The sequence below is a fragment of the Notamacropus eugenii genome, chromosome 6 (genome assembly GCF_028372415.1).
Source record: "Notamacropus eugenii isolate mMacEug1 chromosome 6, mMacEug1.pri_v2, whole genome shotgun sequence".
NCBI classification, from domain to species: Eukaryota; Metazoa; Chordata; class Mammalia; order Diprotodontia; family Macropodidae; genus Notamacropus; species Notamacropus eugenii.
In genome coordinates, this window is record NC_092877.1 from 281,899,560 (window position 1) to 281,925,882 (window position 26,323).

The following is a 26,323-nucleotide window of genomic DNA, read 5'->3' on the forward strand; positions in this document are numbered from 1 at the left end:
AGGCAAAGCAGATAGTGAAGAAAACTGTAATGTAATTTCCACTGATAAAATACTGTCAATTTCCCCACACTGAGCCATTTGACAATGCCAAGGACTTGGGTGACAAGCATTTTCTTTTCTTTGGTCTTCATTATTTATGACTATAGCACTTGTAGGAAGAGAATGGCTTTCTGGGAGGGTATGGTGGATATATGCATCTCTTTAGAGGTTTTTTCCCAGTATTATGTGCTGGAAGCAACTCTACTCCCAAGGCTCCTGAGTTCAGTGTCCTAGACTATCTGCATCAGTTCTGAAGCGTTAAAAATAAAGTTCAGTGTAATGGTGTTAGTTTGACTAGGCTGGAACGTGCTACCTCCTGTCTTTCCCTCAGAGTTTCTTGCTACTTCATCTAAGCTGTCTAGCCTGTCCAGTGGGTTGGCAGTCCATAGACATGGCTGTCCTCTTTTACACAGGAGTTGCTTCCCCTGTTGCTGGCTGTAATGGTATGATTGGAGTAGGTCCCATGTTCTGGGGGTTGGGGGAAAGGAGAAGGATGTTTATAGTCCCAGGGCTCCTATGCTTGTCACTTAACTACTGAGATGCTACATGTATGTGTCGATATTTATATTCAATTGAACACAGTTTGTCATTTGTTTCATAAACATTCATTTTCCTTCCAAATAAATGATATATTTACTGATCTCTTTTCTTTAAACTTTCCTTTTAAACAATATATAATTAACTTACTAATCCTGGTTGAATTTATTTATTATGATTTTATATGTCAAGAATGGATGTTAATTTTTTTTCGCCATATTGCTATTCAAACCCTCGAAGAGCATTTGTACAACATGAATTCTTTCTTCATAATTTGATACTAACAGTTTTATGGAATATTAATGTTCTTTGTTCTATTTCTGAAATGTCGATTATATTCCATTGATATATTCTTTTACTAATTTGCCCAGTTTCAGCTAATTTTGTTCATTGATGCATTATATTGTTTTCAACTCTGAACTGGTAAATGCATGTTCATTAATATTCCTTTTTTTAAAGTACACTTTTATTTTCCTCTTCTCATTTTTTTGCATAAAGATTTCAATGTTATTTTCCCAGTTTCATAAAATAATTCATTGGGATTATGATTTTATTGCATTAAATGAATATGTTAATTTAGAGGCTGTTACTATTTTTATATATCCTAAATATAAATATAGATCACCTTTCCAATGTGAATTGTTGGAGGGTGGGGGTAGGTGGGACATATAAAAATAACCATTTTAAAAATGGCCTGTTGGTCAGTCATCCTCCAAAAATAAATTTCTCCTTTGAAAACTTATATTTATATATAAAATATTTTTACTTTTTTTTTTTGCATTTCTCTCTGAATCCCTCTCCCATGCCCTCCCAGAAAACCATTCATTTTAACATGTTTTTTCTAAAGAAAAGAAAAAAATCAGCAAAGCCAGTAAATGTAGCAAAAATTATATGCAAAGTTCCTCTACCTATTCAGAAAGTGGTGTGTGTCTTCTCATATTTCTCCTTTGAGACCTTATGTGTTTTTTATGGTTTTCCTGATTTTAGTTTAGATGTTTCTCTTTGGTGTTTTCTCCATGACCTTTTTATAGTCATGTAGCAAAGTGTGTTGCTTTCTTGACTCTTTTTACTTTACTTTCCAACAGTTTTTAAAAGTCTTTACATATATGTCTATGTTCATCATGTTTATTGTTTCTTCTAGTACAGTAATACTCCATTATATTTATGTACACATTTTGATTGGCATCTATTTTATTTTCACTTATTTGATATCACAAGTGCTACTGTTAAGTATTGTGGTGTTTGCTTATTCAAGGACCTTTAGTGATTATGTGCCTAGATGTGTAATCTCTGGGTCAAAGAGAATGGATATTTTATCCTCTTTATTTACATAATTCCAAGTTTGTTTCCAGATTCCACCAATTCACAGTTCCATTGACAATGAATAAATATGCTTGTTTTTCCAAATTTTCCTGCAACATTGATTATTCCTCTCTATTTTAATTTCTGTCATTTTGTTGACTATCTTAAACCTCAGGATGGTTTTGATTTGAATTAACCTATTTTTGATGTAGTTGTTAATAATTTACTGTTTCAAGAACTGTTAATGCATGCTTTGACCAGCTCTCAGTTGTGGAATGGCCTTTGGTTATATATTTCTATTAATTACCTATATATCAAAACATTTTCAGTGATATTTTTATATGAAGATTTTCCCCCTTACCTTCTTATCCTCTGTATATTAATTTTATCTTTACAAAAGATTTTCAATTTCATGTAATCAGAATTACCTATTTTGTTTTTCTTTTGTAAAATGGCCTCAATTTCTTGTTTGATTAAGAATATATCCTTTAGCTGAAGGTATGAAAGGTATTAGATCTGATCTTATAATTTTTAATGATGTGATTTTTAATATTAAGGTCATATATCCATTTTTAACTTATTGTACAATGTGAAATAAGTTGTTGGTAAGCCCAGTTTTTGTAAATCTGCTGTTGTAAATCTCAGTAGTTCTTATCAGAGTTCTTTCCTAAGTGATTTGTTTTCTGGTTTAACTAACACTGAGTTATTGAGTTCCTTTATCCTGAATCTTCTTTGTCTAGTTTGTTCTACTGATCTACTTCGCAATTTTTTAACCAGTACTAAATGGTTTTCATAATTCCTGCTCTACAGTATGATTTGACATAAGGAAGTACAATCACCCACATTTCCACCTTTTTCATATTTTTCTTTGATATTTTAGACCTTTTATTCCTCTGAATAAATTCAGTTATTTTTCTAGCTCTATAAAGTATCTTTAGGTAGTTTGATTAGCATAGTTTTAAATCTAGAAATTTAACTATGATAATACGGAAATGATACTCTATTCTCTGTCTCTATGCTTTTGCACTTACTGTTCCCTGCCATACTTTTGTTTCTGGCTTCAAGACTGCTCAAGTGTCACCTCATGTATATGCTTAGTTAATTACGTCTCCCCCATTAAAATGTAAACTCCCTGAGGGCAGGCGCCAGCAGAGTGTTAGTGCAACAGTTTTTTCCCATGTACCCCTCCAGCATTTATCACTTACTATTATCACCGTTTATGTCAAAATCATTTACCCACCTGGAGCTTATCTGTGTATGTAGTGTAAAATATTGGTCTTACTTACCAGACTGACTTCCAGTTTTCCTAAGCAGTTTTTGTCAGATAGTGAGTTCTCTCCCAGTAGCCTTCCAGTTTTCCTAAGCAGTTTTTGTCAGATAGTGAGTTCTCTCCCAGTAGCTGGGAGAGAACACTATGTGTATTGCATACCTAATCTGTGCCATTGATCAACTACTTATAAATACCATATCATTTTGATGGTTACTGTTTTGTAGTATTATTTGAGAGCTGGTACTGCTAGACTGTCTTTTGTCAGTGTTTTTTTTTCATTTACTCCCTTGATATTCTTGACTTTTGTTCTTTCAGATGAACTTTATTGTTTTTCCTAGCTCTATAAGTAGCCAGATTGGTATGGCACTAAAAAAAGTAAGTTAATTTAAGTAGTGCTATTATTTTTATTATATTGCCTCAACTTTCCTGCAAGGAGTTAATATTTCTCTAATTGCTTAGATCTCCATTCATTTGTGTGACGTTTTTTGTAATTGCGTTCATATAGTTACTGTGTTTGTCTTGGCAGGTAGACTACCAAGTATTTTATGCTGTCAGTAATTATTTTAAATGGAATTTCTCTTTCTATGTCTTCCTGCTAGGTTTTGTTGGTAAAACACAGATGATTTATGGGGATTTATTTTACGTTCTGTAACTTTGTTAAAGATGTTAATTGTTTTAATTAGTTTTTTAGTCTGTTCTCTAGGGTTCTTCTCTAAGTATGTTGTCATAGCATCTGCAAAGAGTGATAGTTTTTTTTTTAACTCATTACTAGTTCTTTTTCCTTCAATTTCATTTTGCTTGTCTTATTCCTATAGCTAGCATTTCTAAGATGATATGGAGTAATGATTAGGATAATAGAACTCCTTGCCTCATCCCTGATTTTACTGGAAAGGTTTATAGTTTATCCCCATTATAAATAATGCTTGCTTTTGGTTTTAAGCTTTTGATGCATCTGTTGACATAATTATATTATTTTTGTTGTTTTTAGTATTGATATGGACAATTATAGTTATGCCTTTTTTTATTATTGAATCAGCCCTGCATTTCTGGCATAGATCCAGTCTGGTCAAAGTGGATGATTTTTGCAATATATTGCTATAATCTCCTAGCTAGTGTTTCATTTAATATTTTTGCATCAATGTTGGTTAGGGAAATTGGTCTATAATTTTCTTTCTCTATATGTGCTCTCCCTGGTTTAGGTATGAAAACCCTGTTTGTGTTATAGAAGGAATTTGGTAGTATTCCTTCTTTACCTCTTTTTAAAACAATTTATATGCTATTTAAATTAATTGTTCTTGAACTACAAGTTCGTCTGGTCTTGGGGGTTTGTTTTTAGGGATCTTATTTATGGCTTAATCAATTTTTTTTCCAAGATAGGGTTATTTAAGTATTCTATTTCCTCCTCTATTAATCTGACCAATTTATATTTTTAAAATGTTTGTTATTTTGTTTATGTTCTCAGTCTTGCTGATATGTAATTGGGCAAAATAGCCCCTAAAATTTCATTAACTTCATCTTCATTGCTTCTGTAGTCTCCTTTGTTTGTTTTTAAGACTAGTAATTTGGTTTAGTACAGCTAGACAGCACAGTGGATAGAGCACTGGGCCTGGAGTTAAGAAGACCTGAATTCAAATCTGGCCTACCATTATTTGTGTGACCTTAGGCAAGTTACTTTACCCTTCTTGCCTCAGTTTCCTCATCTGTAATATGAGCTGGAGAAGGAAATGGCAAACTTCTCCAGTATTTTTGCTAAGCAAAATGCAAGTAGGGTCATAAAGAGTCAGACGTGAAGAACAACTGAATAACAAAAACAAAAATTGGTTTTCTCTTTTTCTTTTTAAGAAAATTAGCTAGTGATTTATTCTGTTTTATTGTTTTCTGTCCTGTAAAATCCAGCTCATACTCTTATTTATTAATTCAGTTTTATTTACTTTATATTTTGTTAATTTTCCCTTTGAATTTTAGAATTTTTATTTTTGTGTTTAATCAGGAATTTTTATTGTTTTCTTCAGTTTTGTTTAGTTGCATGTTTAATTCATTAATTTGCCCTTTCTCCTTTTTATTGAGGTGTTTAGAGATGTAAATATTCTTGTAAGTACTGCTTTGGCTGCATCTTATAAATTGTGTCTAATCCATGGTTTTATTTGAGCCTTTGCTTGTAGGTGTTTTCGGGTTTTCTGATTGTATGTATTGAGTTTCCCTGTGACCATAGAAGCTTCTTGTAAGCAGATTCTTTTTCTGTTATTTGCTCATTTTTCTAGTCTGTTACTTGACTTTGAACTTTTTGTTAAGAGTTGGACTTTGTTCATATGTGGGGGAGGTATGGCTAGCATGAATTTCTGTAAGGTAGATCTCCAGGCCCGTAGGTGTTTGTTACTTCCACGATGATGTGGTCTCTGGTCATTGCCCTCCTGTTCTGTGCGGTTGTCCTTACATAGGTAGGGCCTGTGTTCCCTTGTGAGTAAGACTAGCCCTCTACGATTTGGACTTGCAACCTGGACCTGGGTAGTAAGCCATGGAGTTGCCAAATGGCCTTAGATCTTGTACTTAGTGCTAACAGAGTGGTCTCCTGGAATCTCTTTCAGACCAGATGTTTAGTCAATTTACTGTCCCTTTGCATTTTCTATGCCCATTACTCCTGAGACTGCTGCTGCAGCTGCCTCCTACAAGCCCCTCTGCTGGTACATCTTCTATTTCAGCCTAGACATGTCTTCCTGCATCTTTTCCCATATTTGCAGACCTCTCTTTTTGTCTGCCTAAACAGCCCAGCACCAGAACAAGGACTGACTTTGTGCTCAGAATTCACTTTGGTGGTTTCTGTGATCATTTTGTAGGAGAGGGTTTTGGGGGAAGTTTTTCAATTTTGTCCCTTTATTCTGCCATCTTTATAAAGGTAGTATTCAAATCTAGTTTTCCTTAGGGGAAAGGGAATTTAATAAGCATTTATATAGGTGCTTTTTAAACAAATATTACCTTATTTGATCCTCATAAGTATCTTTCTAAGTGGGTGCTAATATTATCCCTTTTTTATAGTTAATGAAACTGAGGTAAACAGAAGGTGACTTGCCCACATAGCTAGTAAGTTTTTGAGGCTAGATTTGAACTGAAGTCTTTCTGACTCCAGGCCCTGTTACTCTATACTATCAGCTACCTCTTGAGTCCAGATCTAGCACCCTATCCTCTAAGCCACCAGCTACCTTAATATGTGATTTTAGTTGCTTTTGTTATTTTTAAGGTCTCTGTCAAGTCTGTTTAATACCTTTTGAATCCTCCAAATTCTAGCATCATGTCCACAAAGGAGTTTGACCACAGAGAGCCATTGATTTATTACAGAATGTTTGTAACTTTTTTTGGTCTAAAGTAAACAGTCTTTAGTATTTATAAATATTTGATATTCATAAGTGTCATTTAAAAATCCTTTTTACAGTTTCAAAAAAATTTTTCTCTTTCTGTTTAGCTAAAGGACACAAAGTCAGCAGATCAGAAAACAACATTGCTCCATTTTCTAGCTGAAGTATGTGAGGAAAAATATCCAGATATCCTGAGTTTTGTGGATGATTTGGAACATATAGACAAAGCTAGCAAAGGTTCGTATTGTTGCATTAAAACTGATTATTTTTGAGTGTTGTTAATCATTAAGAATTATTAAATGGTAATGAAAAGTAATGAATGAAAGATGTCTTTTAAGAATGTATATGTTCATAATTTGTGTCTACGAACAACTTAGTTCAAGATAAGTGTTAAATTGTGTTTGTTTTTATCATAAGAGTGAAAACTAACAGCTATTCCTTTGTAATGCAGATGGTCCCTGTTTTAGGAACACATAAGTTATAAGTGACTTATATCTTTAAATGATCAGTGTCCCAGGAGCCTCACTTGCCATTGACAAGAAACTTTCTTCGTCCATTTCCTGCCATACTCCTTGCTACTTGATGCCTTGTTCTTTTTTTTTTTTTAAGACTGAGTCTTTTGTTCTTTTTTTTCATCTGCTACCTTTGTTGTAGATTCCTATAAATCCCTTTCCCAGACCTCTTCCTACTTTCTAATTACCTGAGTCTTCCCTTGTATATGAGCAATAGCATGGCAACTGCCTAACCACCTCATCCATTTTGCTTTCAAGGCCTGAATGGGATTGTGAGGCCTTAGAAGAGCTCAGGACTTAGCCCAATAGTCTTCCTTCTTCCACCAGCTTGTATTCCCTTTCCTGCTTCTCAGAACTTATTATAAAAGTGTCATTTGTTAAATTACTAAAGTATGAAACTAAATTTTGCCTATACCACTCTACTTCAAATATATGTGAGTAGTCAGTGTGAGTGCTCCATTCATTGATGCAAATTACAGCCCTCTGCAACTCAATACATTTTCCTAAAGAGTTGCTATGGCTGAAGAATTTATCATAGTTTGGTCAGTATAAAGATGGATGTCTGAACTTAACCAGGCTAGTTCTGAATGAAAGAAACACAATCAATCGTAGGATCTATATTTCAGTGTTTACAGCTTGAGCCCTGTCAGACCTTGCTTTCAATATTACAGGTTTCCAAGATTCAGGTTTGCATTCATATCAGGGTGAGTAATTGACTCTAATTGAAGGTACCTAGTACAGAATGACAGTACAAAACAGATCACAAGTGAACACCATTTTAGTACCTAAATACTGACCTGAGATATAGCCATCCAGAAATTCAGTCTTCGCAAAAACCTACAGTCTACTACTATGTTTTATGTGGTACAAAGCTAATAAATTGCAAAGCTAAAAAACTCATAGAACTTTGTGGTTTACTATGCCACTTAAAATATGGGGGTTGAGGTGAGAGAATTAAAGAGAAAAAAGTGAAGTAAGCACCTCCAATGTCAGACATAAAATAAATATAGAGATTGTTGATTAGCATTGTCAAGATACCTTGTTAACTAGAGTGTTTCACCTGTTAGTGTATGTTTGTATTCCTTATAGAAAAGTGGTTTTGTTTTTCACTGATAGCCTCTCTAATTGGAGTATATACAGTTGCAACATTTATCCTGTATTATGAAAATAGCATTTCAGGACAATTGTATGAATATCAAAACACTCAAGAGAGTAGTACCTGCTCTAGTGCCACCTGAAAATAGGTCGAAGTATAATATTTTGAAACATAAGCTACAGATTTGTAAATCCTAGACTATTTAAATGTACCAGACTAGTATTGTTAATACTGAGTTAAAACCAGATTTAGCTCAATTAGAAACACAAATGTTAAAGTAATAAAAATCTTAACATTCTTCTTGGAGAGATTTTCCGTATAGATTTAGACTTTCCTTTGGTGAATTTTTTACCTTCTATTTTTAGTTTATTAATCCTATGCCATTATATCTCGTTTATAATAAGCTAATGATTAATATATATGAGAATAAATAAACACTTTATACATCCAGGAGTGATGACTAAGTGAAAGCAAGGTAGGTTCAAGGGTATCTTTTAGTATCATGGATGGCAAAAGATTTTAACTTAATGTATTGAATGTCCTGTGGTCATATATACTAAGGGCTGTCTGGATTATGCATGCACAGCACACTTGTTGTATTCTAAGTCTTTTAGGTAGAATTGTATAGGTTTAAAAAAGTACTTAGAGAAATTCAAGTTGCTCTTCTGACTTTGCTTTTTATTACTGGTTAGCAAAATTTGTATTGCTAAAGTTTGTTGGTCTTATTTTGTACTTTGTAAAACTAAAAGCTATAAAAACTCAGCCTTGAAAGACAATATGATTTATACTCTGACTATATATATGGTCATTAGCAACAATAGTAACACATAGCTATCATCTACATAGCACTTTAAGAGTTTCTAAAGCCTTTTACATATATTATCTCAGTAAATCTATGTTAATAGCCCTGGTGGGTAGGTGTTACTATTAACCCTACTTTATAGGTAAGGAAATTGAGTTGGGAGGTTTACTGACTTGTCCAGGGTTGAGTCCTTAGTAAGTGTCTTAAGCAAGAATGTGATGAATATAAATCATTTTTATAGATGTTTTTCACTCAATTTCTTGGGTGTAATGCCTTTCTTAGTACATATCAAGGTAGAAAGAGTCACCTGTGTTTCTACTGGGGCTTTAAGTTTGTTTATTAATGAGTTACCAAGAAGTGGGAATTGTTCATGGAGTTCTTTTGATTGTTGTAATCCTGTGTTTAAAGATTTATTCTGTAATATATGTAAATGAATATATATTATTATATATTTAATGTTATATGTAACATATATAATATTGTATATTTATGTATATTATATATAAATAAGTATATGTATACATATAATCAATACAGTTACTACTAAAACACAAGTGATTGTTCAGTGAGTAAGGAAAACAATTCAAAAGACAAAGTGAATATCTTTTTCAAATGCACAGATTGCAGCACATTTGTACCTGCTCATCCAATACAACTCTTTGTTTCAAAAAATCATATTAAGTTAAGAACTTATGTTTTGCCATTGTCCTAAGATTAAAAATGAAAGAACACTTGGTTGAACAGTTCAGTAAAAGAAAATCGCTCTTGTCTGATGATTATTTAGTAATTGGGTTTATTTGGTACAGAACAGTGCTCAGTCAACCAAAACTTGAGTGTGTTCTTTGTGGAAATATTTTGTGAAAGGAAAGCTTGGCTAGTTTCATTTCTTGATAGCTGAGGACAAAACATACAGAAAGAAACAAAATAAACCAATTGATTTATAAACCTTTTGTAATTTAAGGGCTCATATAAATTGTCCTCAATCTTGCTTTCACCAAGAAACTTTTTTGCCAATAATTAAATCAAAATAATGAAATAATTTGTTTTCTGGTGCTCGAAGTCACATTATTTCAATGTGAGGATAGAAAAATTAAGATGAAACAGGAATCATTGATTATGCTCAGTTTTGACAATTTTTTGTTGTTTTATACCTAGATATTTTAGTGGGGAAATAATGTGACAGAGTAAATGGTATATAGTTCTTGGTGTAAGGAAAGTCTTAGGTTCAAGTCTTTTCCTCTACCACATAGAAGCTGCTAATGATAGTCATGCCACTTCACTTCTCTGTGTTTTCAAGTAACTGAATATCTAAGTTCATGCTAAGAGGTGAGTGGGGGAATTTTCCATGCAATACATTTTCTGTAGTGAGGAATGTAAGCCCTCTCACCCCCAAAATATACTTAAGTACATTGATTTGTGCTCTCATCAAAGTGAATATCTTCTTCAGCTATGCAGATTATATCATATCTGTACCTACTCATCCAATACAACTCTTGTCTGTGTCCACTGAAAATCCTCCTTGTAACAGAGCAACCCAGTAGGCCAAGTGCTTTCCTCTCTGCTTCTTAACAATGGAGCATACATACAATACACCTTCATTTAGGCTTTTAATATGGCTGTTAGCCAGCCTTTTTCCTTTTCTGTTCATATTTCTTTTTTTATGAGAGCAGCATCCTCCATACAACTTGACATTGTTAACATGTTTCAGCCTACACATACCCACCATGCTCCTCTCCATTGCTGTATATGATATTAATCTTTCATTCTTCAGAGTCAGCTTTCACAGGTACGAATTTCTTCCATTTTTTTGGTTAGTTTCCCTAGAAACATTCTGTATTTTACAAATATCTTATTCACTCTGTTTTGGTAGGTAACTCTCAAGACCATGTTTATGGTATAGGAAAACGTATAGTCTTTCTGTGTTTTGCAGAGAGTCCTTTACTATGTATTTGGAACATAATTATGCTACCTTAGAGACCCTTCTCCCCTCCCCCAAGCAGATTTTTGATACAGGATTTTATTTATTTTTTTCCAAATTAATTTTTCAGTTTTCAAAAATCACTTCCATAAGTTGCAAATTTTCTCCACCTCCCTCCCCTCCCCTCTCCTTTCCCAAGATAGCATGCAGTCTTATATGAACTCTACACATATATTCCTATTAAACACATTTTCACATTAGTCATGTTGCATAGAAGAATTAAAATGAATGGGAGAAACCATGAGAAAAACAAAACATTACAAAAGAGAAAATAGTCTGTTTCATTCTGTGTTCTCTCTCCATAGTTCTTTTCTGGAGATGGATGGCATTTTGCATCATGAGTCCTTTGGGAATGTTCTAGGTCCTTGCATTGCTGTGGAGGCTTAGTCTATCAAAAAACAGTTCTGTACACTGTGACTGTTACTGTTCATAATGTTCTCCTGATTCGGCTTATTTCACTCAGCATCCCTTCATATAAAGTCTTTCCAGGTTTTTCTGAAGTCTACTTGTTTGTCATTTATAGCACAATAATATCCAATGACATTCATATACCACAACCTGTTCAGACATTTCCCAATTGATGGGCATCCCTTCAATTTCTAGTTCTTGGCCACCACAAAAAGAGTTGCTATAAATATTTTTGTACATGTGGGTCCTTTTCCCATTTGTATGATCCCTTTGGGATACAGCCCTAGAAGTGGTAATGCGGAGTCAAAGGGTATGCACATTTTTATAGCCCTTTGGGCATGGCTCCAAATGGCTCTCCAGAATGGTTGGATAAGTTCACAATACAGGATTTTATATTATAATATTTATCAGTTAATGAATGAATTGAGATTTTGAAGATGTGGATGAAATGCTTTTGATGTTGAGATGGAACGTTTAGTTATGAGTATTTAGTCTGCTTTTATATTATATATTACCATTGAAGGGTTTCCACATTTGCAGTTTCCTCAGTGAACTGTCATGAATTAGAAAGTACCTCTATATTTGACAATAATGTCCTGGTCATTAGATACCCCTAGAGATCAGCAGGGGGAATTTTTATTTCAACTAATGAGCTTACCATTATGACAATTTCCAAAGATCTACTTCGTTAGGATTGCTTCTTTTTGAAGATATAATAGCCTGTAACTTTCTATTAGTGTTTCATTGAAAACTGTTTTGGATCATTATTATATCTCCATATGTCCCTATGTTTCCTTTTTTACAAATGACAGAGGTGTAGGAATTACCATCTTCTTTTTTCCCCTGTGTGCAAAAAAGTGAAGTTAAATTGATTCTTATCTTGTACAGGCTTTTCTATTTACAACAGTTAAAAATCAAATAAGCTTTGATCCACTATGAAATTGGAATATCTCACTATTTTGGTAGAATATAGAAGCAAAATTACTGATATTTACTAAATTAAAATTCTGTAAGAAAGTTATTTTATTGCATATTACTTTATCCTAGTCATATCCTTATTAGATATTCTCATCATTCCTTGGGAGTTAGATCATGACTGTCATATTTTCACAGCCTTGAGCTCTTAAATTGGCTTTCTATTTTCTTCTTGTGCCTTTCTGAGACAGGTTCAATTCAAAACCGACCTAGCTTTAGGCCATTGCAATGGCCTAGCAATTTACCAAGGGTCATTCTTTATGTCAGTAGCTTTTAATTTTTCTTTTCTCTTTCCTTTTCCTAGATCTTTTTTGAGGGCGAAAAAAATTATTAACTTTTCATTCATTACAAAAGAATAACTCTGTTCCTCTGTTAAAATGCTATTCTCCATTCGATTAATTACATTCTCCGTTATCTGACCCTTTTCTGATCTGAGTGATTTGGGTACCATGTCTTAGGATTCTCATTGGAGTATAAAGAGCAAATGGATGAGAAGAAACTTGATTTTAATTCTTTTAGAAGATTGTTTTGTAATTCCTTCATTTACATTTCCTCTTCTTTATTTAGCCTATTGATGGTCACCTTCGTTTGAAAAATTGAAAGTAAGGTGCAATTATTTTGTGTTTTTTAGAAGTTGGCAATTGTAGCAGTGGTTGTGGGATCACAACATTGTTTAATACCCTCAATCTATTGGTCAAGTTTAGTTAAAGTAAGTAATGCACTTTCCTTCAGCTTTATTTTTAATCAATGCTGCTTGAGTATTAGCTTATCCCACCCTTGGTTTTTGCACCCTTTTTTTGCAACTAGTGTTCTAAACAGCAGTTTGACAGTTGCTACTCTGGGTCTGATTTCTGTGCCTCGTTTGTGAAGAAAATTGTCTTCTGGAATCTTGTTTACATCATCAGACTAATTTTTGCAACCATCTAATTTGACATACTAATTTCCTTACTCTCTAATATTTTTAGCTTTTGGAAATATCCATATATATAATAGATATGTACATACATACATATATATGTCTTTTTCACAAGCACATGTGCATGCACACGCACGAGAACTTATAGTCATTCAAATTCATTTACATGTTCTTTATATCCCATTTTCTTTTAGCAGCTAGTTCCTGTTATCTCATCAAAATACTTATATATATGGTAGCAGCTTCTGAATTTTAGCTGCTCACCACCTCACAAAATCTAATAGCAGTATCTCTCTGAATCCCAAATATTTGTCTTTTATTCATCTACTGAGTTCCCTTAGAACACTCAATTTCCAGGTGGTTACCACCTGGAAATTGCAAAGAGCTTGAAATTTTCAAACAAATCTATGTTGTAATGAGCAGTGGTATTTTTCAGAGTCACTTAACCTCCTTACATGTTATCACCTTAAAAAAATACTATTTAAAAATTTATTAGCAAGTTGGATCTATCTTATGTATTCAATATCAGTATTTTTGACATTGATTTTGTTTTATAATTACACAGGCAAAATATGAAAATATTCATTTTAAAATGGCATTACCATTTAGAGATTTGGGTGGGATGAACTAAATACAATATATAGCTAGTTTAATTTGCTAGATTAATATATGGCTAGATTAATTTGATTGGGAGAAATAGAATTCATTTAGTTTTGTCCTACATGTGTATACTTAGTCATTTTCTTTTTATATTTGAAATAAAATTTAATTCCTCTTATAGTTCAACAGGCATTTATTGAGAGCATATCTGATGATAGGGAATGGGAGTGTCCTAGGGCTTGAGGATACAAAGAGAAGAATAAATAGTCTCTCCAAAGCTTCTGTTCCACACTGGAATCATCCAGCCCTTCTACTTTTCTCTTTAACAGAGAAGCCTGAATTTAAGTCAAGTTTTGCAATTTCCTTGCTGTAACTCTTAACAGTAAAAAGGACTTGAGACCTGGTGCATCATTTCCCCTACTGTGGGACTATAATTTGATTACACTAATAGTTGCTAAAAAACAAAGTAAAATAAAAAAAACAACAACAAATAAAAATGAGTAAGCAAAAAAGAAAGAACCCAGCCAAAGAGAGTAACTGTGGAGATCCAAGAAGATCTGAGTTCATATTCAGAGGAAGATAATGGAACAAAGAAAATCACTTCTATTTCAATGGAGAACTATTAAATGATCCCATGCACAAAAAGAGTTACTGGAAGAACTTAAAAAGTACTTTTAAAATCAAATAGGAGAAGTTGAGGAAAAATTAGGGGAAAAAGGGCAGTCCAAAAAAATTAGAAAACCAACCAACTTGAAATAGAAAATCAAAAAGTCAAGGAAGAAAATAATTCCTTGAAAACTAGAATTTGACAAAAGGAAGCAAATGACATTCTAAGACATCAAAGAAATAAAAGAAAATCAAAAGAATGAAAAAATAGAAGAGAATATGAAACATCTCATCAGAAAAACAACTTACCTGGAGAATAGATTGAAGAGACATAATATAAGAATAGTCAGACAACTTGAAAATTATGATAAAAAGAATCTTGATACACTACTACAAGAAATTTTCAAATAAAATTGCCCTGAAATTCTAAAACAAGAAGGCAAAAAAAGAAAAAAAAGAAAAAAATCCACTGATCCCCACATGAAAGAGATATCAGGAGAAATATTTACTCAAATATCATAACCACGTTTCAAAGCTCCCAGGGTAAGGAAAGAATATTGGAAGCAATAAAACAAAAATGATGTAAATATCATGGAGTTACAGTGAGGATTATACAAGACCTAGCAGCTACTATGTTGAAGGACCATAGATCTTGGAATATTATATTTCGTAGACCATAGGATCTGGGGTTATTACTAAAGGTAACTTACCTAACAAAGTTAACTGTAATTCTGATTGGAGAAAGAGCATTTCACGACCGAAAAACTTTCAGGCATTTGTGATAAAAGCAACATAACATAAGGGAATATTTGACATACAACATCCAGGAAAAATATTAGATAATCATTAAAGAAAGCTATAAAGGACTCAGTGAGATCAGATTGTTTGTTATATGTGAAAATATTATCATTCTTATGACTATCATCATTATTTGGGTAGTTTTAAAAAAATGGCTTAAGCTGAGCTGCATATGATATATGTGCAGGAAGAGATAAAAAGGAGTAATTATTTCACACAAATGAGGCATAAAATGAAAAATTGATTCAGAAGAAGCTAGTAGGGGGATTGATGTAGAAGGTAGGGAACAGCATAATCTATACTACTATTAGTCCTTTACTATACTGTGGCTTTTTTTTTAATCTATAGGAAACTAAGAAAGCAATTATCTTCCTTTAGCTTTATTATTATGATTTCTGTACTATTTCCTTCATATTTAAGCAATCTTTATGGAAATCAATTTACCTGACTCTTTGGTACTTTAGGAATTAATGTAGAATTTCTTTCTAAACTCTTCTTTGAAAAATGAACAGCATTTCTAAGTGGATGTTTGACAAAAGATTAGTGTTTAATTATATACAGTTTAATTCAAGTATTTGTAAGCTTTAATGACCTTTTTTTAAAAAACACTGAACCAACTGAACCCTAAATGTGTAGATGAAAGAGAAATATAGTTTATGGTTAACTTAAATATAAAGATCCCTATATTACTTTTTTTAATGGTAAGTTTCCAAAATACCAAAGATTTAAAATCGTTATTATGACACAGCAATTAAAAGTTTGTTGTTTCTTGTGACTGTTTTCCAACTGCCTATTAAATATTTTCAGCACTTTCTTTTCTCGGTAACTCGAGAGATCCAAATTTAATCTACAGTCCAAATATGACATATTAAAATGGATTAAAAATGCTCTTAGTAAAAAAGTTAGCAGGAATGTTAGGGGGAAGAGGTACTAACAAATCTTAAAGTCCAAACAGTAATGTCAGCTAAAAAAAGTGTAATGTAAATTGGGAAAAAATTTATTTATAAGGTCATTACATAATGTGAAAGAAAAAAAATCACACATATGTAAAAATTCACAACATTCCGCTTAAAATTGGTGGATATTCATAAAAAGAGAAGACTAATATTGCCCAGTGAAACAAACAAAATATAATAGTACTGGGGAACCTCAGCATTTTGTTATCTCATTGTAACAAGTAAATAAAATATTAATAATAAAGAAATCACAGATTTTAGTTGATTATTTAACATATTTGAATAATCAGATATAAAATGAAAATCAAATAGAGAAAAAGGGATTGAATACACATTCTTTTACATGCACATGAAATGCTTATATCATAGAGAATTGTGCAAAGAACATACTATGGATGTAGTTTGATGTGCAAGCTAAATATCATGGAATTCTGAGAAGCAGTGATTAGTTAAAGTTAAAAGAGTCAAGGGAAGTCAGCCCATGAACCATGGCAGATTCTCAGGAAGGAAGTTTTGAAGACTTTTGCAAAATAATTTGAATAAGGTGGAGAAAAAAAGGATTTGTTAGGAGAGACCAATGTAAGTACATGATTCCTCTGCCAATTTAGTTATTTAAATTTTGGTTTTTTGCAAAACATAAAAGCAAGGTTTAAAATAAACCCACATTAATAATCTGCATTTCTTGATATTACTAACAAAGCCCAAAAGGAAGAGATAGAAAGAGAAATCCCATTTAAACCTACGGTAGACACTCTAAAATATCTGGGAGTCTGCATGCCAGAACAAACCCAGAGACTATATGAACACAATTACAAAACACTTTTTCCACAAATAAAGTCAGATGTAAGTAAGTGGAAAAACATCAGTTGCTCATGAATAGGCTGAGCTAACATAATAAAAATGACAATCCTACCTAAATTAATTTGCCTATTCAGTGCCATTCCAATCACATTTCCAGATAATTATTTTCTAGAACTAGAAAAAATAATATCAGAATTCATCTGAAAGAACAAAAGGTCCAGAATATCAAGGGAACTAATGAAAAGAAATGCTAGGGAAGGTGGCCTAGCCCTACCAGATCTCAAATTGTATTATAAAGCAGCAGTCATCAAAACCACTTGGGTACTGGCTAAAAAATAGAGGGGTAGTCCAGTGGAATAGATTAGGCACTCAAGACACAGTAGTCAATGAATATAGCAATCTACTGTTTGATAAACCCAAGGATCCCAGCTTCTGGGATAAGAACTCACTATTTGACAAAAATTGCTGGGAAAACTGGATAACAGTGTGGTAGAAACTGGGCATAGACCAATACCTGACACTGTACACAAGAATAAAGTCCAAAAGAATACATGATCTTGTTATAAAGACTGATACTATAAACAAATTAGGGGAGCAAGGAATAGTGTATTTGTCAGATTTATGGAGAACGGAGAACTTTTTGACTAAACAAGACATAGAGAACATCATGAAGTGCAAAATGGATAATTTTGATTACATTAAATTGAAAAGGTTTTAGACAAACAAACCCAATGCAACCAAGATTAAGAGGGAAGCAGAAAACTGGGAAAGAATTTTTACACCTAGTGTCTGTGATAAATGCCTCATTTCTGAAATATATAGAGAACTGTGTCAAATGTACAAGAATACAAGTCATTCTCCAATTGATAAATGGTCAAAGGATATGAACAGGGAGTTTTCAGAGGAAGAAATTAAAGCTATCTATAATCGTATGAAAAAATGCTCTGTCACTATTGATTAGAGAGATGCAAATCAAAACAACTCTGAGGTACCACATCACACCTATCAGATTGGCACATGACAAAACAAGAAGAAGATAAATGTTGGAGAAGATGTGGGAGAGTTGGAACACTTAATTCATTGCTGGTGGAGCTGTGAGCTGATCCAACCATTCTGGAGAGCAATTTGGAACTATGACCAAAGGGCTACAAAAATGTGCATACCCTTTGATCCAGAAATATCATTTCTAGGACTGTATACCAAAGAGATTATAAAAATGGGAAAGGGTCCCACATATACAAAAATATTTATAGCAGCTCTCTTTGTGGTGGCCAAGAACTGAAAATTGAGAGAATGCCCATCAATTTGGGAATGACTGAACAAGTTGTGATATATGAATGTAATGGAATACTATTGTGCTCTAAGAAATAATGAACAGGAAGACTTCAGAGTGGCCTGGAAGGACTTAAATGAACTGATGCTGAGTGAAAGGAGCAGAACCAGGAGAACTTTATACACATCAACAACCACAGTATGTGAGGAATTTTTCTGGTAGACTTCATAACAATGCAAAGACCTAAAAAATTCCCAATGGACTCTTGAGGCAAAATGCCTTCCACATCCAGAGAAAGAACTATGGAACTGGATTGCAGAATGAAGCAGACCATTTTCTCTTGTATTGTTTTGTTTTGTTTTATGGTTTCTCCCATTCATTTTAATTCTTCTATACAACATGACTAAGGTGAAAATGTATTTAATAGGAATGTATGTGTAGAACCCATTGCATGCTGTCTTGGGGAAGGAGTAGGGAGGGAAGAGGAAGGAAGGGGGAGAAAGGGGAAAAAATATAAGATATATGGAAGTGATTGTAGGACACCGAAAACAAAATAATTTAAAAAATATATGTATAAGCAAGTTTGGGTAAGAAGAAATGAATGAATGTAAGAGGATGGCAGTCTCCTGTAATAGTGTCAGTAATTCTGAAGAATGATCTGTCATGGAACTCTTAAGGATGTGAACAAAGTGAACTTTTTGTTCATATTTTTGTTATGTTGAGAGAAAAAGAATCATAGATGAACTAAGATCTTTGCTAGGTATGGCTGGTGTGACGATATCTAACAACAAAAACAAGAGAGCTGTTCAATTGCTTTTTTTTTCCTGAAAAAGATAATGACTTTTTTAGTGAAAAATGACGGAACAGAAATAACCAAAAAGAAGTTGATATCCAGTATAAGGAAAAAGATAGTAAGAAACCTGATTTGTTAAGTGAGCTGACTTGGCAGCTCTTTGAGTTTATGGGATAGGGAGACTGAGAAGTCTGGAGATACTAATTAGTCAGAATGTAGATTATTGTGAGAGTGATGATATCCTTCATGGAAGTTAATAAAATCTGAAAAGAAGACAGGTTGGGAGGAAAAAGATAATTCTGTTTTGGACATTTTGCATTTGAAATGTCTCCATGACAGCTAGTTTGAAATGTGTTAGCCATTTGGTAATGTGGGCCTTTGAGTTTGGTAGATACAGATGGAGGTCGTGTACACAGAGCTGATTAAATCTGTGAAAGTAAGGTCACCAAGTAGACTGCAGACTTGCAGTATATCCATAGTCATGTAGTATGTTGTAACTGATGCTCCAGCAAGAGCAGCTGTGATGGAGAAGACAAATAGGAACAGCAAATGAAAACAGTCCTGAAAAACCATAAGAGAGAAGAATATGTATGGTAAGAATACAGTCAAATGCTTCAAAGAGGTCACACTTTGAGAAAAAGTCATCACATTTGACAGTTTAGGTGATCATTGTTAACTATGGGGGAAATCCATTTTATCCTACCATTCCTGCTGGCTATCATCTTGTATTTTTCCTACCCTTCTCACCTTACCTCCTTAAGAAAATTACAGTTGATGCCTCTACTTCCTTTCCCGCCATTTCCTTTTGCATTCTGGCTTTTGATCTGATAATTTGACTGAAGCTGTTCTCTACACAATCATCTTTTAATTCACAAATCTTATGATTTTTTTTTTATCTCAGTCCTCATTCTTCTTGACCTTTTTTCAGCCTTTAATATAGTTCACCATCCTCTTATCCTGAATACTCTCCCGTCTGTAAGTTTTCATGACACTAAATCTCTCTTAATTTTCCCACTACTAGTTTGCTTACTCCTTATCAGTCTCCCTTGTTCATTCTTCTGTGATCCAATCTTAACATTTCCCACTCACCTTTTGGAAAATCTGGTGGAGACATTCTGTAAGCATTTCAAATTGAAAGTGTCCGAAACAGGACTCATTATCTTTCCTCCGAGTTTCCAAACTTCCCCTTTAATGTGTAGGGTACCACTATCTTCCCTGTCACCCAGGCTCACTCACAATTTTGTTACTATCCTTTATATCACTCACATTTACTCCATATATCCAGTTTACAGCTAAATTCTATCTTTCCTATGTTAACTATATCTCATACCTTCTCTGTACTGACACAACTATCAGCTCTTTAGCGTATGCCTAGGCAATTGCAGTAGCCTTCTGGATGGTCCCCTACCTGACATCTCTTCCCATAGTAATCCATCCTTCACATAACTGCCAACGTGGTTTTCTTAAAATGTGATATCGATGCTACTCAGTAAAATCCAGTGGCTCCTTAATGCCTCCAAGATCCAATAGAAACTTCTCTTTTGGGCTGTCAAAGCCCTTCACCAATTTGCTACTTCCTGTCTTTTCAGCCTTTCTGAACTTTGCTCGTTTGTGGCCCCCATGCTTATAGTACTCTCTCTCATATCTACTGGTTGACTTGACTACCTTCAAGACTCAACCCAAATCCCATCATTGCAGGAGGTCCTTCCCATTCTCTGTCTGCTTCCCCCCACTGCTATTACCTTTCTTGCAGGAATGAGCTTCTTTGCTCCCCCATTAGAATGTAGACAGAGACTCTATTTTTGTCTTTCTTTGTATTCCCAACACTTAACACAGTGCTTATCACAAAGCAAATGCTTAGTATGTGTTTGGTGACCGACTAGAGCAAGCAGCTTCCATTGAGTAAGAATGTGAGAAGCCAGGTTCCAAAAGTGATTGAAAAGTGAGTGAAAGAAGATGGAATTGAGGCAGTGAGGACAGGTGACTTTTGAAGATGTGTCTAAGAAAGGGAGGCAACAAATAGGACAGTTTGAGGATATTCAACTTTAATAAGGATTTTTTTAACGATGGGGAAGACTTTGTTACTTTTGTAAATACCAAGGAAGGGTTCAATAGATAGAGGGAGATTAAAGATTTGAAAGAAATAAGAATAACAATACTATGAGACCATCATCTCTACTGATGATAGCATTTTCTTTTCTACTCTGATTAGTTTGGAAAATTTTTTTTTTCTCCTTTAAACATAACAGTATTTGAAGTATAACAATTTTCGTGTCAGTATTTCCTAAATTCCTTCTAAACATTATTAAAGGGGATTGTTACATGAAACTATACACTCTTATGGATCTTAGAATTAAATGATTAATCTTCAATAACCTTTATCATTTTTCCTGTATTACTATATGTGTAGCTACATATACACATTCTTATTTTACCAGAACTGTTTTTACACATACTGTAGCCTCTAGAACATTGTACTTTTTAGCTAATGTAATTTCCGTGATGTTGAGATCTTTAATATACCATATTTTAGTCTCTGCAGAAAACCTGGAGAAGAATTTGAAACAGATGGGAAGGCAACTTCAGCAGCTTGAGAAGGATTTGGATTCCTTTCCTTCCCCTGAGGACAAGCATGACAAGTTTCTAACAAAGATGTCCATATCCTTTTGACAGTTACATAACTTAAAAGACATCAGTCAACTAGTCTGAAGACTTATTTAATGTTTCAGATTTATTTGCATGACCTGTATGCAAATTTCATCATTCTTATTTTGTAAGTTTTCACCTTTCCATTACCATAAAGTAATTGATTAAACATTCAAAACCAATACAATACAACTTTACCTTCCAAGTACAATATGCTGATTTATGTCTCATGATATCTTTACTTCCTTGGAATGGCTTGGGAAATACTCTCAGTTTTTACCCATTAATGTATCCTTTCTTTCTCTCTTGGCCTTGAATACTGATGTGAATTAAAATAACATTCAAATCACGTTTATTCAGTATGAATAGAAAAACATGGTATGATTTACTGTACTGTTGGAATATTTTAGGAATTAAAAAAAAGCCATAGGGCTTTATATGTCCTCTTGATGATATGAGTTAGGATCAAGATATTATAAATCTCTTCTTATTCTTGAGAAAATTCAAATTATATTTCTTCATAAATGCTTTTCAATTTTCAATTCTGTCAGTGGATTCCATCAAAATTTCTACTTTGACAAGCATTTTTAATCCCCCAAGTGGGACTTCTAAAAATCCAATTGAACAAAATTAAAAAAAACTTCATTGTATAGGCTTACATTCTTTCTCTGTGTTGAAGAGCTCTTTCCAGTTAAGTTTTTCTTTGTTATCACGTACTATGTATATTAATATGGTAAAGTGGTAAAGTATTAAACTAATTCGGAAACTAATATCGGGTTACTTTGTAAGGAGTGCTGTGAAAATGTACTGATATATTACCTTTTATGCTATAATAGGGTATTATTTCTTTATAATATTAAAATTCCATATGTACTTCTGAATTCCTTATGAAAGTGTTCTTTAGAAATTGAACTTTTATAAACAGATATTTTTATACCTTTTTTTAAACTGAAGCAGTTGAAAAGAAATGCATAATTTTTCTCCTCAGCTCTCTACCCACAACTTCCAACGAGTTATAAAATCAGAATGTGGTTAGTCATTTTAATTGTGAATAAGTTTTGTTTCATCTTCTTCACCAGCCCTTTCCCACAATATTATAGAAATGTATTCCAAAAATACTAAAATCTATTGAATATATTTTTTTCAACAGCATCTTCTCTGCTCTAGGTTCATGAGATAGGGTTACCTTACTATGACAAAATTGTAAGCATGTTGTCACAATAGTTTGTTTTTTGACTAAAGATATCAAAGTTCTACATTTTAAAAATTTACAAAATTCTGCAAAAGATATTTTTATATTGCATATTGATGTTTCATAAGTTATACATTCTTTATGCTGTTTTCACTTTATTTGGTATTAGGGCAAGGTTACAGACATGCCAGCACAATGTCATTAATGATTTTCATTTGAATTGTATTATCGTGCTTAAATATTCATCTAAAACATTTAGCTATTATTTTAATCATTAACTACAGCCATCTGAAGTAGTTATATTCACCTGTTATTTCTCCCTGTGGGCAGGCAGCAATTTACAAACGGTAGACTTGCATGTGGCTTTTCGTAATGCTCTGTGAGTGCATTAATTAAAAAGCCCCAATTTCAGGAAAACAGAAGCTGTAATAAATTGCTTAGCAGAGGAAGTTTGATGTAAAGGTTAGTGAAGCCTACTTGGCATAATGAAGTCTGAGCCTATCCATACTTATATTAATATGACGTGGGAAGCTTTGAATGATGTTAACGTCTTGAAAGGCATGAAACTCATACAAAGCAACCAGCATGCAATCAGAACGGGAAGGATAATGCTTTGTTGGAAACAATTTTTAATTCTGTGTATAATTATACTTCATGGACAAGCAAGCGACTACATCCTGTTGCTAAATATCCCAACCTAGAAGCCTCTAATGAACTGATTAGCATTCTTGTATCTTTTGGAAGTCAGATATGTGAGCAGTTGGTGCACTTTCATATTGACAAAGCTTATAATCATAAATATTCTTTGCAGACTTTAGATTGCTCTAGTTTGCTGTTCATCTTTGTTAGGCAAACTAGTCTAAAAGCAATTAAATCTGTATTTACAGAAAAGCCTTGTTTACTTTTGGAATGGCAAAAAAGTGAGACTTAGAATATTAAATGCATTTGTGTAGATCATACCAGAATGGCAAATTGCATGATTTTCTTAGATCTTGTAAATGAAGGAATTAGGGGGGCATAAAAAATACATTAAATAAACATATTTAGTCAAAGTTTCGATAGTTAACTCTCATACTTTCTGTTAGTGTTTAAGTTTGGGTATTTTGTTAAGTATAGTATATGCCAAATATGTGATTAGAGAAAGAATGTGTTGATAGAATTATCAAGGTAATAGTTTATATCATTATTGTGGTAAGATTACAACAGTTTCTTGAATTTGTATGTAGTTTTAATTGATTTTTTTCTAGAGAACTAATAAAGATCCCACTTAGAAATCATATTTTGGAGAAATAATTTAAAATTTTGACATGAAGATATTTTCCACTTTGGAATTTAGTTTTTGTATAAAATTTCTTTAGTTATTATTTTTAACTTTCTAGCATCATATTTGTTTTACAGTACTTTCCCTCCCCCCAAAGGAACTATTAATTTAACTCCCTTCTCTCTCACCCCTCACCCCCCAAAATCTCTAGACTCTGATCTGGAATTGTTGCATTATATCAGCTTAGAGAGTTTTTTTTTTTATCATATGTTGTATTCTATAATGATATTTGTATAACTGTGTCATGTTAATCTTATTAAGAGATATGATCAAAACAATTTGCCATTAAATATTTGTGGGCAAAACTCTAGTATGTGAGAAGTATTTGGCATTTGTGTCCATCTTCTTTGTAAGGCATACAGTAGTTTCACAAAATTATTTTGTATTAGAAAGTAGAGAAGGGAGAAATGCTCCTATATTTGCCAGTCATAAAAAAAAATCCTACACCATTTCTACAATGTCCATATTTTGACATCTAAGCCATATTTTCTGTCCCTGGTTTGAACTTTCCATTTATTTTCTTCGCCAAAACCTTGAAGAGTTTTACATTGCAGTTGAAATTTTTCTTTTCCTTAATAGTAACGCTACACTTTCCATGTCAAAAAAAAAGGTAGTAGTTCTTTTTGACTGTTTCCATTCCTTGACTAGAACCAAAGGCCTAGTTTTGTGTCTAGCTTAATAGATATAGAAGGAATGAATGAAATAGATATAGAAGTTTGATAGATATAGAAGGTGCTATGGTTTTATTGACATACAAATGTCTCTCTACCATTGTAGGTGCACATCTCAGCAACATAAAGCATTAGAGAACTGCCTAAAATACTTTAAGGTTAAGTGACTTGGCCAATGTCATAAAGTTAGTTTGTATCAGAGGTGGTACTTGAACTCAAGCCCTCCTGGCCTTAACTTGGTTGTGAATCCAACTTAATAGCTATGATTGAAGTGCTTATTATCTTTATGTCTCAAGCTCTTCCCCATCACTGAAATGAAGTTAATTATAATAATAGTACCTTCTTCAGAAAAGGAAAAAATGGCTCATATTCTGGAACTAATATCTTATATGTAGCTATTTTTTAGCAGATAAATGATAATGAGATAACAGTGTGATATAGTGGAAAGTGATCCTTCAAAACCAGAGTCTTAAGGTTCTTCTGACATATCTGGCTATGTGAACCTTCTCATATTCTGAATGCTTCAAGTTACAGAGAATGTCCAGACCTCTACATTTAGAGGGAAGGCTTACATTGGGGAGTTTCTTTTGCCAGTAAAATCATGGCGCCATCCTTTATCCTCATACAAATGATACGCTTTTGTTCTAAGGTAGAAGAAAGTACATAAAAATACCAGTTCCTTTTTTTAAGAGGTGTAGAATGACGAGGCATTCATGTCCATGGCTGGTGGATTTTATTGTTGTTTCCTGCAGCTCTTTTTCTGTAGAGAGGCATGCTGGAGAGGTGGTGTGGGGGAAGGTTATTTGATGATGATGATAAATGCCTCCTGAAAAATAGCGTCACTGAAATTTTAATTGTACAGCCAAAACCAAAAAGATATAGAAGGATACACAGAATACTTTTGTTTTACTACTTTATTTCATTCATACCTTTATGTGTGTATATGTATATGTGTGTATATGTGTGTATACATGCATATATAGTTGGAAAACTATTTGTAGATGTGTTCAGTTTTTCGTACAGTTCCCTTTCCTGTACTTTATGTAATGAATGTATGTGTTTGTTGATAATTAAATTCCACTAAAAATGTTTAAGTATTTAAGAAATAGTCTAAGAAAGGAAAAAAAGCCTAATTGAATTAACGTTTAATAAACATTCCAAAAGGTGGCATTCTGTGTACTGGAGATACTAATATGAAAAAAAAGATAAACTTTCTTGCGTGATGAGAAGGTGTAACCCCTACTCTCAAAGACTTTACAGAGCAGTAGCACAGTAGAGTCTTAATTATATGAGAAATTAATCAATACAAGACATTGATTCAGAGAATGTTACTAATCCAAATTAATACTATAGAGAATGAGTGGTATGAGTTCAAGGTAGGGAGTGATCACTGTGAACTCCTCCTTCATGATAAAAGAGAGGATTTGTAAAATTAAGTAAGGTACCAAGTAGGAGATTATGAGTTTAATTTAACCACGGTG

At 33.2% G+C, this 26,323-nt stretch overlaps 1 protein-coding gene across 5 annotated transcripts in view; it reads left to right on the plus strand.

Annotated features, from left to right (window-relative positions):
• Positions 1–26,323, plus strand: part of DIAPH3 (diaphanous related formin 3) — a 464,308-nt gene that overhangs the window by 262,866 nt on the left and 175,119 nt on the right. Inside the window, exons 23-24 of one of the 5 annotated variants that reach the window (XM_072617066.1) lie at positions 6,606–6,735; positions 21,546–22,035. In XM_072617066.1, coding sequence (XP_072473167.1) covers positions 6,606–6,735; positions 21,546–21,682 — 267 coding nt within the window. In that variant the 3' untranslated portion in view covers positions 21,683–22,035. Of the gene's footprint in view, positions 1–6,605; positions 6,736–21,545; positions 22,036–26,323 lie in introns of those variants that run through there. The other 4 variants (XM_072617067.1, XM_072617068.1, XM_072617071.1 and 1 more) reach the window with 4 other exon arrangements.